The sequence below is a fragment of the Cervus elaphus genome, chromosome X (assembly GCF_910594005.1).
Source record: "Cervus elaphus chromosome X, mCerEla1.1, whole genome shotgun sequence".
NCBI classification, from domain to species: Eukaryota; Metazoa; Chordata; class Mammalia; order Artiodactyla; family Cervidae; genus Cervus; species Cervus elaphus.
Window position 1 is genome coordinate 151,931,476 of NC_057848.1, and position 14,663 is coordinate 151,946,138.

General features: G+C 41.3%; 1 protein-coding gene across 1 annotated transcript in view; it reads left to right on the forward strand.

Moving 5' to 3' along the window:
• Positions 1 to 14: 14 nt before the first annotated feature.
• Positions 15 to 14,663, forward strand: part of APOO (apolipoprotein O) — a 55,471-nt gene continuing 40,822 nt past the window's right edge. The window contains exon 1 of the mRNA XM_043896146.1: positions 15 to 246. Within this exon, the coding sequence (XP_043752081.1) occupies positions 238 to 246 (9 nt within the window). The 5' untranslated portion in view covers positions 15 to 237. The remainder of the gene's footprint in view (positions 247 to 14,663) is intronic.

A 14,663-nucleotide genomic window follows, 5' to 3' on the forward strand; every position in this document is an offset into this window, starting at 1 on the left:
CTTGCGTTCGCTCGCCGCCTGAGGCGCCACGCGCTGCAGTTCAACTACGCGGATTTCGGATCCCGGCTTCCGAGCTAAGCCTTGGCCGCACGGAATTGGCTGTACGGCCGTCACCCGCACCGCGGCCCATTTGCGGTCGGAAGAATCGGGCCCTAGCCGGCCGCCGTAGCCGCCTCTCTCTGTAGTGGGCGGGGCCAAGGCTGGGGTGACCCCGCCGGAGCTGCCGCTGCCAGCGACATGTTCAAGGTGAGAGAGTGGAGCCGGGTCACAGCTGTCACCGCCCCCTCCCGGCCGCCCGGAGCCCTCCCCGCGCTCTCGTGGGCCTCTCCGGGGACCAGGCCCGGCTCGTCCCGAGGTTTTTCCCGCCTCCGGGCCGGCTCCGTCCGGCCTCACTGTTCATTCAGAGGTCCGCGTGGAGCGAGCGGCTGCCGGGCGGAGGCGTGAGACCCGGGGTGGCTGGGTGGGGCCTTTTGGTTTGTGCTCTCGTGAATAAAACACTTAAAAATTTAAAGTATCCCTCAAAGTATCCACCCTCCGGCTGGTCGCCTCTTGGGTTCGTTAGAAAAGTTAGGCCACATCAGGGCACTGCGGGGTTCGGCTTCGGTTGCCTGGCAAGGTCAGGTTTCAGAACCTGCTGTATGAATGGGGGAGGGTCACCTTTGGAGAAGCTGCTGCAGAAGTCGGAGAGGCTGGCCTGGGAAGGGCTGGATGAGAAGGAGCAACTGGAACTTCTCTCCCCCTCCCAGCAAACGTTATATAGTATGAACAAATTGACCTCCTCCTTTCCATTTTATGAACTCGTGTCCTTTGAAAGAAGTTGACTTTTACAGTGAAGACTGTCTTGAAAATCTGCATTTTAATATGAAGACATTGTTCTCCTTTAAAAAGAGTAAATGGTATTTGTATATTATGAAAAACAAATCACAGGCTATTAGGAAGGAGTCTACAAAATCGAGTCTTGAAGCAGTGCACTCATAAAATAGTGCTAATGAAATGTCAGAATTGTACTACTTATTTAAATGGTTTATGGCTTTGGGGGCATTAGGACAGAATAAAACCAGACCATGGATTTGGCCTTCCACTTGTGGCGTTGCCACTTTCCAGCTGTGTGACCTTGGGCAAGTCACTTGGCCTTTCTGTGCCTGATTTCTTATTGGTGAAATTGGGGAACTAGCTTCTACCTTGTAGGGTTGTTATAAGGAATAAATACATTAGGTTTGAAGCACTTGGAAGAGGCCCTGGCACATAGGAGTGACATCTAAGTATTTGCTTTTATTTTGTTTACAGGCAGCTCACAGTTTAGTTAGGACAACAGAATACAAAAGCATCTTGCATTTATTTCATAAATTTGTGTTGAAACACTTATGTGCTAGGAGTTTGGCTCAGTTTTAGGGGTGCAACAACTAAGGATATGCTATGATCAGTTTATATTATTAATGTACTGTGGTAGTAAAAAGAGTAGAATCTGTCTTACTAGGGGGTCTCAACCTGTGGATCTCGTTCCCTCAGAGGGTCTGTGAGTAGAATTCGGGGGTCCCTGAACTTTGAGGGAAAGTATAATCTTTTTCACTAATCTTCTGGTGAAGTTTAGCATTTCCTTCAGTTATGAATGTAGGTAACTGTTTCAGTTATCCATTTTTGGATAATGACCTTAAAACCACAATGATTTTTTAATTTCTCACCACCCTTAGGTTGGCTGGGCAGTTCTAAATTCAGCTGGTGGCTAGACTACAAGGTGGCCTTTCTCCCGTATCTGTGGGCCTGGGGCCCATCAGTATGGCTATCTTGGGCTTCCTCACATGGTTACTGGTTTCCAGGAAGGCTTGTCCTGAGGCATGAACACCTGCTTGCATCACATTTGCTGATGTCAAGACAAGTTACGTGGCCAAGCCCAGAGTCAGTATGGTGGGGGACTACACAGAGCATAGATGTGAGGACATATGGTTCATTGGGAGCAATTCATTTAATAAGCTACTACAGCAACAAGCTACAGTAGTATTAGCAGTATCTGTCACCAGTCGAAGTCAGTAGGACCAGTGCATGTCACAAACATTGTCATATCATATTATAGTTGTTGCAGATCTCCAAATATCATTTATATTCATCATTACATCAAAATTATAGTAGTTATAAGACTCACTGTTATATCTTATTTAATGAGCTAATAAAGAAACACATTACTGTATCAGATTTTTGGTCTTAAAAACAATTATACTGCACTGTAATTGGCATTTTATGCAATTAGAAGCATTTTTTGGAGAAGGGGTCCAAAGGGCTCATCAGACTGCCAAAGAGGTCTATGGCGCAAAAGAGCAAGGAAGCCCTGGGGACTTCAGACAAGGCAAGTTTTGAGAGACCGGAGTTCCTCAACTGATTGAGTTGGGGAACAGCAGCAGTGGTACTCCATTGGGAAGGTGCCACCAACTTAGTTCTGCTGTATCAAGGAAAAGATAAAGGGAGCTGAAATTGTTGAAATTTTTTTTTTTTAGTAGAAAAGCTCACAGCAAACCTTGGTGGATACCAAAATGTGAGGAGGAGGAAGAGGGGAGGCCAGAAATTTTTGAAAAGCAACTTTTGATAAGTAGGGGCATAAGAGTGATATTTAGAAAATGAAGAGAGGGAAGTTCAGGGATGTTAGTTCAGTTCAGTCACTCAGTCGTGTCTGACTCTGCGACCCCGTGAACTGCAGCACGCCAGGCCTCTCTGTCTATCACCAACTCCCGGAGTCCACCCATACCCATGTCCTTGAGTTGGTGATGCCATCCAACCATCTCATCCTCTGTCATCCCCTTCTCCTGCCCTCAATCTTTCCCAACATCAGGGTCTTTTCAAATGGGTCAGCTCTTCGCATCAGGTGGCCAAAGTATTGGAGTTTCAGCTTCAACATCAGTCCTTCCAATGAACACCCAGGACTAATTTCCTTTAGGATGGACTGGTTGGATCTCCTTGCATTCCAAGGGACTCTCAGGAGTCTTCTCCAACACCATAGTTCGAAAGCATCAATTCTTCAGCACTCAGCCTTCTTTATAGTCCATCTCTCACATCCATACATGACCACTTGAAAAACCATAGCCTTGACTGGACGGACCTTTGTTGGCAAAGTAATGTCTCTGCTTTTTAATATGCTGTTTAGGTTGGTCATAACTTTCTTTCCAAGGCGTAGATGCTTTCAATTTGGGAAAACCCAATGGCATAAACAGTAAGGAAAATTATGTCATAAAATCCAGAGGAAGGGTGGATTCCAGTGGGTCAACAGTGCCTTCAAGGTTCCCATCTCTTTTCTTGGCTTTCCGCAGTAAGATTGGTTCCCCTTAAGTTTGCAAGATGACTACTAGTAACACACACTTTCTCATCCACTAGAGCAACAGAGGACAAAACTTCAGACTTGGATTACACTCTTCCTTCAATCTGATAGGTCAGCTTATGTCAGGTGTCTGCACCTTACCCAATAGCCAGTGCCGGGGGAATGGCATGACCTGATGGGCTTAGACAAAACAGAATCAGCTCAGGATGGGTCACTCTACCTTAGTCACCTGGGAGAGAAATGAATCCATGTACACAATGGGACACTGGAAACTGGATGTGCAACAGCAATGTCTGTTACAGAAAGATGAGTTAGATGGGTTTGGAGAAGTGTTCACTGATTTGGTCAGTTTGGTTGGAAGACTCATGATCTTTATACATGTAGGTTTACTGGTGGAAGTGAAAACTAGATTAATATGGGTTGGTGACTGAAAGATGAGTTAATGCGATTTAGAAGATTGACTGTCAAGGGAAGTAGGAAGAATATAGTACTTAGAGGGACGTGTTTGGTCAAGATTTTAGAGTTGTTCTGTGGTTGTTGCAGTATTCAAGATTTGGCAGTGTTTATGGCCTCGGGAAAATTCCATAGACAGAGAAACCTGGCGGGCTACAGTCTATGATGTCATAGAGAGTTGGACACGGCTGAGTGTGCATGCACACAAACACACACGCCCCATGGCCTTGGGAAGAATGTAGAGAAGAAACTTTGTTGCAAAAGAGAATCCCTCAGCTTTGAAAAGGAGGAGAGATAGTCCCTTCCACTTGTAAGATGGAAGGGAAAGAAGGATGGCAGTGATGATAGACCACTGCTTCTCAACTAGATGGTATCACCTGCCTTGGATATGTTTTAGAAACTTGGTTGGTTCTTCACATCTTTTTTATTAAAAAAATTTTGGGGGGCATGCCATGTGACATGCGGGATCTTAGTTCCCCAAACAGGTTGAACCTGTGCCCCCTGCAGTGGAAGCATGGAGTCCTAACCACTGGACTGCCAGGGAAGTCCCTGTTCTTCACATCTTTTAGTTGTGTTGAACATTCATATGCTGAAATATAATGCTTATAAATCTTTCCTTTTCGTTTTCCATTGTGTTACCATAAAATCAATATATTGGTCTCTTTTTTTGGACTTATATATATAGGGCTTCCCAGGTGGCACTAGTGGTAAAGAACTCGCCTGTCAATGCAACGTGGGTTCGATCCCTGGGTCGGGAAGATTTCCTGAAGGAGGAAATGGCAACCTACTCCAGTATTCTTGCCTGGAGAATCCCATGGACAGAGGAGCCTGATGGACTACAGTCCATAGGGTTGTAAAGAGTTGGACATACTGAAGCGACTTTAATACGCAGAACACATATGTGTAGGTGATGAATTTTACTTTAAGACACTGGGTTGGCCAACAAGTTTGAGTTTTTCTGCAATCTGGTATGGGAAAACCCTGAATGAACTTTTTGGCCAACCCAATAGCAGGAGTTACTTAGAAAATAATTTGTCATAAATGTCAGTGTTGGGACTTCCCTGGTGGTCCAATGGTTAAGAATATGCCTTGCAATGCAGAGGATGTGGGTTCAATCCCTGGTTGGAGAACTAAGATCCCACATGCCTCAGAGGAATGAATCCCGCACACTGCAACTAGAGAGTCTGTGGCCCAAGAAGAAGATCCTGAGTGCTGCAACTAAGACCTCATGCAGACGAATAAATATATAAATAAACAAATATTTTTTAAAATGGAGGTGTCAAATCTAGTAGGTGAGGACCAGGGCTCCTCAAACTTTAATGTGCATGCGACTCTTGTTAAAATGCAGATTCTGATCCAGGAGGTCTGGGTGGGGGCCTCAGAGTCTCCATTTTTTTTTTTGACAGGCTCCTGGGTGATTTAGATGCTGCTTGTCTCCTTTCACAATTTGAATAGCAAGAACTGAGGCAAATTGTGAAGTGAATGGTTTTTTTGCGTGTGTGTTTTCCAGGTGAGTGATTTTATGAGCATGGTGAGATTTGGAAGAGGCATTGACCAAAGAGCAAGAAAGATAAGTTAGAGGCTTTGAGGGCTCTGCTGAGAACTGCTACTAGCCCTCTTTCATGATTGCAGCCTGGGAGTGGGGATGAGCAAATGGTAGGGACTGATCAGGTGTATCAGCTTGTGTCAGCTAGGACTGGAGGACAGAAGAGTTGATGATACAGGTGTTGATGGAAAAAGTAAAGTTTGTGTGGCTGGTTATGTGTATCAGTTCAGTTGAGTCGCTCAGTCGTGTCTGACTCTTTGCGACCTCATGGACTGCAGCATGCTAGGCTTCCCTGTCCACCACCTCCCGGAGCTTGCTCAAACTCCTGTCCTTCCTGTCGGTGATGCCATATGTTATATGCATATACAATTAAAATATTGAAACTCTTAACCACTATTTTGGCTTAGCTATCCATCTTCAAGTCAGTAGGGGGCGCTGGTGGATTACAAAACACCTTTGAAAAGCTGCCCAGTATTTACTGCTTTGGCTTCCCCTGTAGCTCAGATGGTAAAGAATCCGCCTTCAATGCCAGAGACGCAGGTTGGATCCCTGGGTCAGGAAGATCCCCTGGAGAAGAAAATGGCAACCCACTCCAGTATTTTTGCCTGGGAAATCCCATGGACAGAGGGGCCTGGCGGACTACAGTCCATGGGCTTGCAAAGAATCAGACACGACTTAAGTGACTTTCACTTTTTCCCAGTATTTACATTCTATTGCAGGAAGCAGATTTTCACTTTTTCCCAGTATTTACATTCTATTGCAGGAAGCAGATTTTCCAGGTGCTGCTGCCAGAAGCTTGAATATTGACTTCATACACCCAGTCTCCAGATTCATGTTACTAGATTTCATTCATTGCACATATGTCTATCATAGTTAGTTCATCTATGAGTTGAGCACTCTACCTTGCCAGGTGTAAATGAAACAACCCATTTTTTTTTTTAACCTGGGAGAGAATCCCCAAATTTGGCCACATAGCAGAATTATTTGTGAGACAGTCTCCAAGTTGCTGCTCATGGATCTGATTGAGTTTTTAAGTGAGGTCTAGGAACCTCTAGTTTTGAAAAAGCCCCTCAGGTGACTGTGAAACCTAGGTTTTAGGAGCTCATGATGTGATCAGTGGCACAGATAGGGATAGTTCATTTGGATGCACTGGGACAAGTGCTCTGATGTAAGAGTCAGGGAAATGTAGAGCAGTAGTTCTCAAGCTTGACTGCATGTTAGACTCACCCGGGTAGTTTTATAAAAATTTTATCTATTTTTATTTTTGGCTGCCTTGGGTCTTTGTTGCTGCGCAAGGGCTTTCTCCAGTTGCGGAGATCCAAGGCTTCTTAGGGAGCACAGGCTTCGGTAGTGCAGGCTTTGGTATTTGTGACTCATGGGCTTAGTTGCCCCAAGCATGTGGGATCTTCCCAGATCAGGGATCAGATCTGTGTCCCCTGCATTGGCAAGTGGATTCTTAACCACTGGACAACCAGGGAAGCCCTCACTGGTTAGTTTTTTATAAGTCCCTGTGCCCAGACTGCACTGGACCAATGCCATCAGAATCTCTGGGGTTGAGCTCTAGGCGTCTATTTTGTAGGGCGTGTAGCCAAACTTGAGAAGTACTGACTTAGAGGAACAAGCACCAGCAGGGGGCATCAGGAGACTTGGTAGAGGAGAACATGCTCGAGTCCTGGTCTTTTAAACAGGGCAGACAAGGTTGAAAGAGCCTTCTCAAGCAGAGAAAAAGCTCATGCAAGGACACAAGTGAGAGTTCAGTGCCAGGATAAAACCTTGGGCTTCACCGTGTTACCTGGGGTGAGATACTAAAGTTTTCTGTAGCTTTGTCCTCATCTGTAAAAGAAGGATAGGACTAGTTGCAACCTGGGACTTCCCTGGTAGTCCAGTGGTTAAGACTCCGTGCTTCCAATGCAGGGGGCTCAAGTTCAGTCCCTGGTCAGGTAACTAAGATTCCACATGCCAGTTGGTGCAGCACCCTCGCCCCCCCTCCACCCCCTGCAAAAGACTAGTACCAACCTTAAATTGTTGTGTGGATTTAAATTAACTCAGACCCAGAGTTTAGCACAGCGTTTGGTACAAAGTGAGTGCTCTGTAGACATGAGCTCTTAATATCTTTTAGTTGGGGTCTTGTATAGGAGGCTGCTATGATAGTGTTATGGTGGTGTACAGTCTTGGGACTTTGCAAAATTATTTTTTAATGTCAAAACTTGGTATTTGATTGGATGTGGCAGAGTTGGGAGAAGGAGAATTTCAGGATGCTGCCCAGGCTTTTGGCTTGGAAAATTGAGTGGCTATTAGAACTATTGAGTGAGATGGGAAAGTGGAAGAAGGCTGAGTTTGGCTTGAAAGAGATGGTAACTTGCTTTTGAACAGGTTGGACTTGTAGAAGTTTCTGTGGACATTAGAGGTTAACATGGAAGTAATCAGTTAACATGGAACCCAGGAGGGTGGAGTTTTCCTGAGAAGAGATGTGGGCTGAAGGTAAAGGAATCATCAAATGCCTCAAGGGCCAGAAGATAGCCTAGTGAGAGCTGGTCTATGTCACTTCCTTCCTGTAGGACGGAGATGTGACCTGTACTCAGAGCTCACTGCTCAGAGGGGCCTGAGGTGACCGTATCCTTGGCTCTAAGGTGTTATTACCTCGCATATGCTTTGTGACTGTTCGGTCTTGATGTAATGCCTTTATTGCCTGTCTTTCTGAAATCAGTTTTCTTACCATGAATAGTATGTTACTAGTATAAACTGAGGGGAGAATTACACTGATAAACGGAAAAAGAAAATCCTCAGTGAATACATTTTGCTCACATAAAAACGTATTTACATGCAGAACTAACTGAATATTCTTCCTTTCTTACCCTTCAAAGATGTTGGGTGGGCGGATCACAAAGGAGAAGGAAAACCTGCTATGTACCGCAGGCTGCAGTCAGAAAGCACAGGCTCAGGTTCTGGTTGTGTTTCTGGTTTCTGGCTGTGCGACTTTAGTGAGGTTTCTTTATCTCCCCAAGTCCCCTTATCAGGGTGCTGTGCGGACAGTAACAGGCCCCCCATATGGCACGGGATTGTGGGAAGGTTTAGATGCAGTAACATACGTAGGAAGAACGGTAAACTGCCAAATACTAAACGAATGTAAGGTACTTTTGATGCCTTTTGCATCATACCTGTCCACCAAAATGATCTAGAGTTTCAGGTTAGCACTGTCGACCTAGGACTATAAAAAGTAGCTCAAACTTGAGTAAATTCACTTCTCATTTGGAACTGAATTCTGCTCAGGACACTGTACCACTCTTCCCAATGACTTTGAAAATGCAAATAGCTTCTCATGTGCAGCTAACACTGGAAGAAGAGAAGGAGGAAGTAGATGAATTATACCCTAAAAGAACGGGGAGCAGAGACAAAATGGGAAACAGTAGATAATGCACTTGACATTTATGACAAATTTATTGCCCCATGAGACCTATGCATATTTACTGACTTTTTATGATTTAAAGGTTTAATGTTTTAATTACATGTATATATACTCCACACCCATGTCCTTTCTAGGCTAGCTGTGACTTCTTACAGCCTGAGAAATGAACTTTGATACTTGTTTGTACAGTACATTTAAAATTACTGCAAGTAGTTAGATGCACAAGAAATCTCTGTAGCAGTGATACATACCTATTTCAAAAACTTGAGAATTAACTTATAATATGACAGGAAAGTACCAAAAGATTTTTTTTCAATGAAGGAATTAGAAGAGTTTGTATCAGTTGATTTTCCCCAGTAATGTTAAAGTGGAAATTTATAGTTAGTGCATACAACATGAAACTTCATATGGATATTTTCAGGGAGAAAAAAAACTCGGTCTCGAGATATATTTTAGAATTTGGAAACTACTTGTTTTTCACTTTTGCTGCATGGCCTCATGCCAGTTTTATTAGAAACCTTGAACTGCCAATTTCTTAATGTGGATTTCAAAACTTGCTGCATTGTACACTAAAACTTGTAGAAGGACGAATTTAGAGCAAGGGTTGTCTAGTTTTCATTATGCTGACAGCCTATAACTTTGAATATTAAACTGTGTTTTCATGATAATAGCATTATACACAGTAAGTTGTATTTTGAATGAATATTCTTCTAAAGGCACTTTAAATACAGCCACCCTCTGTCTTCTTACTTCTTTCTCACTCTTTGAAGCAAGCGGTTTGTTTTGTTCCAAGCCCTCGCTGGCTCCAACTTAAGGACGTCTTTGTTTGGTTGGGTGAGGATGAGGAGGCCTCTGTGGGAGCTAGAGACAGGTTTACAAGTACGTGTTCACTGCTTTAGTTGGGGCACGGACACAGTGGTTTCTTTTTTGCAGATGTTCCTATTCATTCCTTTGAACAGTCTTTTAAAATAGGATATATGAAAACAATAAAGGTTCGTTTTTCTTTTTTCCCCCACTCTGTAGATGTCAGTCTTGTGAAATAACAGCTTGCTTTTCTTGTGCTTGCTGAAATGAATCTCCTTTCCCATTAAAGGTGCTGCTTCATGTGTCATTTGATGACATGGGTTAAACTGGTGAGTGAGCAGGTGAACACCAAGTGATAGGAGGACTCCAACGAGTTTCCTAAATCGTTTGCTAATGGCTTACCTCACTTGGCAAATATTGACACTGAGTCTGTTGGTAGAGTCACATGGTTCAGGAGCACTGTTAAAAGTTGCTGTGTTTAGTCCAAATATTGACTTTTCCTGTTTTTGTTCCTTATTTTCACAGAGATTTTCGTTATGAATCTAGACGGTCATCAGCTGATTTGAGCCTTGCACATGAATTTTTTTTTTACAAAAGAATTTTGCAGTTTCCTTTTCTTTGAAGAATAAAAAGCCTGTGAATAACTGAGATGAGGTTAGGGCAGTTGTCAGTGAGTTCAACATTCTCTGTGCACACAGTGGTCTGTTAGGAAACAAAACCTGGGTGTAGATAGACTTTACTTTGACAGAATACCTCTTCCTCTTAGAAAATGGAAATCCTTTTAGTTGTTAGAAAATGTAGAAGCATTTGAAAGGCAAGTCTTGAAGTCAATATTCCCTTATGTGGTTTTTTTTTTTTTGCTGCCTATATTTCCTTAACTTAGAAAAGATTGAATGGATCTTGGGATGCCATTCGGGTTTAGGTAAGCACTGTTAAATTTCTGTCTGAATGAGGAAGTTCAGAATAAATTTGCTACATGATAAATTATATGTCATCTTTGTTCCAAGGCTGTGAAACCAGTACAGCCCAACCAGATGACTCAAAACCTGCTCGAATGAACAATTATCTCACTCTTTGGCTCTGAGGTTTCCTTCCTGTTTATCAGACAAGTTTATTTATTTTTTTGTGTGTGAATTCAACAAAATTCTGTAACTATTTTAAAAGATCAAACAATTGCAGATGAAACATATTTGCTTTGCTTTGCTGACCTAATTTTGTGGTGAATTCTGCCCTCCAATGATAAAATAGAAGGTGGTTTTCTGGCAAAAAAAATGTTAATCTTGAAAACAGCCTTGGTTTTTTTCTTCCCTTATCTCTTTAGATCACAGTGTGTTTATAGTGGATGAGGAGGAACTAGGAAATATCAGTTACCCCAGCACAGAATTAACAGAATTCAGAGTTTCTCATAAGATAGTTCTATGTTTGTCATAGTTGGAAGACAGTTTTTCTTTTCGTTGGTTAAAGTCTGAACTCTTAAAATACTGACTTTATAGTCCTTTCACTGTGAAACAGATCGAAATGATTGTGGTTTGTCTTGTTGAAGTGTAAGGGCTCCCAGATTTCTACGTGCAAATGAGGGCCTGTCAAAATAGTCATTATTAAGAGGACAGATTTAATTACCTTGTCAATACATTTCTTCCAAACATGCCATCACTGATCAGTATATTTATTCCAGAAATGTCATCTGATCAAAACATTTTATCCTTTTTCATTTGGAATTACCATCACATTTTCTGGCAGATTGTTTAGAATATCCTCAGGATCCAGCCATTTTTGTTTCTTTCATGTTATAAAATTAATATTCATTGCAAAAACTTCAGGATATTCATTTAATTCTAAAGAATCATCCTTAATCCCACCACCTGTATATAACCACTGTCATATCTTTTTCAGACTCATTTCTGGGCATACTTATATAGACATCCTTAGTTTGATATTTTCAAAAACCTCACAAATCCCCCACCCCTTTTTAAAAAATCTAATTTATTTCATTTTCTAATCTGCTTTTATTTAAGATATATTGAGACGTTTTCTTATAGTCTTAAGATTTGATGTGAAGGCATTTAGAAATGAAAGCTGTATGATCACATAATGAAAGTAAATTTCCTTTATTAATTTGTTATATAAATAGTTACCGTAAGTTCTGATATGATCTATCAAGGTTACTACTTTGGAGAGAAAAAAACTTATTTTTGAGGAGGAAAAGGTATACTGTATTTTTTTCTGGTTGCTTTTTTTGGTGTTTACCACTTAATTACTTTTCTTAAGTTCCATACTTTTTAATTCTGGTGATAAAACTCATATAACATAAAATTTACCATCTTAACCACTTTTAAGTGTATTGTTCAAGTGTATTACATATATTCACATTGTTGTGGACAAGATTTTCATGTTACCAAACCAAAGCTCTGTACCCATTCAACAACAACTCCACATTTTCTTCCCTACAGCCACTGGTAACCACCATTTTGCTTTCTGTTTCTATGAATTTGACTACTTTAGATGCTTCATATAGATTAAATCATACAGTATTTGTCTTTGTGACTGACTTATTTCACTTAAGGTTCTAATATTCCATTGTATGTATATATGGCATTTGCTTAGCCATTTATCTGTCCACGGACAGTTGGGTGACTTTTCACCTTTTATTTGTTGTAAATAATGCTGCTATGAACTTGGGTGTGCAAATACATCCTTGAGGCCCTGCTTTCAATTCTTTTCCATTTATATCCAGGAGGGGAATTGATGGATCATACAGTAATTCTGCTTTTAATTTTTTGAAGAGTTTCCATGTTGTTTTCCTTAGTGATTGTACCATTTTATAATCCCACCAATAATGAATGCACAAGGGCTCCAGTTTCTCTCTTATCTTCTCCAGCATTTTTATTTTCTGTTTTTTTTTCATAGTAGCCATCCTGAGGGGTATGAGGTGAGAAAATACCTATTTGAAAAATTGTGTAAATCATGCTAAAATAACTTTTCCTTGTAAAAAGTCAAACAATACAGTTATGATAATTATCTGTTTTCCATCATCTGTGTCCCTCTAATCCTCTTCTCAGAGAAAGCCTCTGTTACCGGTTTGGTGTGTGACCCTCCAGATTAGGAGGGATTGCTGTATCAAATGTAGGTACTGTACTGAATGCTTATTATGGGGGGAGGCATATTCTTTTGATGTTTGGAGAATGCAGACTCATTTAGTTTCTCTTTATTTTTTTATTCAGTTTATGGCACATTACAAAGGACAGCAGTGCAGCCTGATTTGGGCAAAATTGTTTATTGTTTTCATCATTTTGTTTTACCCTAAATTCTTTTACATAATCTATTTTTTGTTTTATGTTCTTCTTTTAGAACATGAATAACCTCAAAAGTATTGTCAGTTTTCATAGACGTAAAAAAAAAATCCCTATCAGATCTTTCCCTTTTAAACAACTGGAAAGAATCAAATTAAAAGCATTTTGTTTTTAAGTGAAAAATGCTTTCAGATGGAAATTTTTGCAGGAAAAGTTGATTGAAGATCAAAGAAGTAGTGTAACATTTAGGGAGAAAATACATAATTGTGCCTCATTTCCTATAAATATAGGAATATCTAATTTTAAATGGCATTTACTTTTAAAATGTTTCCAAATGCCATTTATTTTCCACCCACAGTGATAGATACAAAAGTGATGTTATCCAATAACTTTGGAAATAGCTGCACATTTTAGTGTACAGGTTATGTGACAGCTAGTTATATAATAGCTAAAATGGGCAGTAATTAAAGCATTAGATTTATTTATACAGTTTTGATACCAGGTTATTTATTTTGAGTAGATTATCGTTGAAACCCATCTGATCTTGAGATTAAAAGAGAGCTTCTGGATTGAGAATGCTGATATGTAAAAGTCATGGTTTATGGTTGCTTGTATTTGTTCCATCTAGAGATTGTAGCTGTTGTTTAGACAATCAGTTGTGTCTGACTTTTTATGACCCCGTGGATTGTAGCCCACCAGATTCCTCTGTCTATGGGATTTCCCAGGCAAGAGCACTGGACTGGGTGGCCATTTCCTTCTCCAAGGGATCTTCCTGACCCAGGGGTCCAACCCAGATCTCCTGCTTGGCAGGCCGATTCTTTACCACTGAGCCACATGGGAAGCCCATAGATTGTAGCTAATTATGAGTATAACTGAAAAGATTGTAGTGTGGTGTGAGAAATCATCCTTATGATCCAAACCTTTGTTTCTTTTGTTACTCTTTACAGAGACTGCTCCTAGTGACACTGAGTCTTAACATCAATCGGTTGGGTGACTTTGCTTTAAAAAAAAGGAAGGAAGACAGGAAGGCAGGCAGAAACTTTCTGATTGTTGATTCTGCTTTCTCTCTATGGTTGTTCCCCAGATTTCCAGTTTTGGTACCTTATTCCTTTTTCTGTGTTACTCCTGTCCTTTGTCTGGTAATGCACTTATCACAAGTGGCGTAATTATTTGTTTTCCAAACTATTAGATTGTGGGAGCAGTGACCGCATCTTATTGTCTTTGAAGTCTGTTTTCACTGTTGCATTAAAGAATTGCTTTGATGTTGTCTTGTGTGTGCCTTGGTAAGGCTATTAAAGGACGTAGGGAAACTCAGAGAAAAAGAGCTTTTTGGAAAAAGAGAACTCATTATGAGGTAGCAATTGAAAAACCTGATGGGGATGTCCATGGGGAGTTAGACAACCAAGCTGAGGCTTAGGGAGTGACCAGGCCTCAGAATTGGCCTACTGATTTGGGTATCAGTAGCATAGAATGGGAGTTGAAGACTTAGATTTAATGAGGTTGTGCTGGAGTGAGAAGAAGAGGATTAAGTACTACTCTGACTCATCAACCTTGAAGAGATGGGCAGACAAAGAGAAGGCTCATATAGAGATCGGTGGAGTGCCCTACAAAGCTTAGAGAATGGAGCTAGAGCTAGAAACTAAAGGAAGAGAGAGTTTGGTGGAGGGGTCACCAGTTTCAGGGCACAACTGAGATGCCAGGTATCCTTTGCAGTTTAGTTACTGGGAGGTCATCAGTGGCCTGGGAAAGGCCACTTTTAGATATCTTGAGTAGTGAGGGGAGGAGGGAATAAAATAGAGAAAGGAGGCGGAATCTGTCTTTCTAACTTTGTGTTGACATATACATACAGGAAAGTGCACA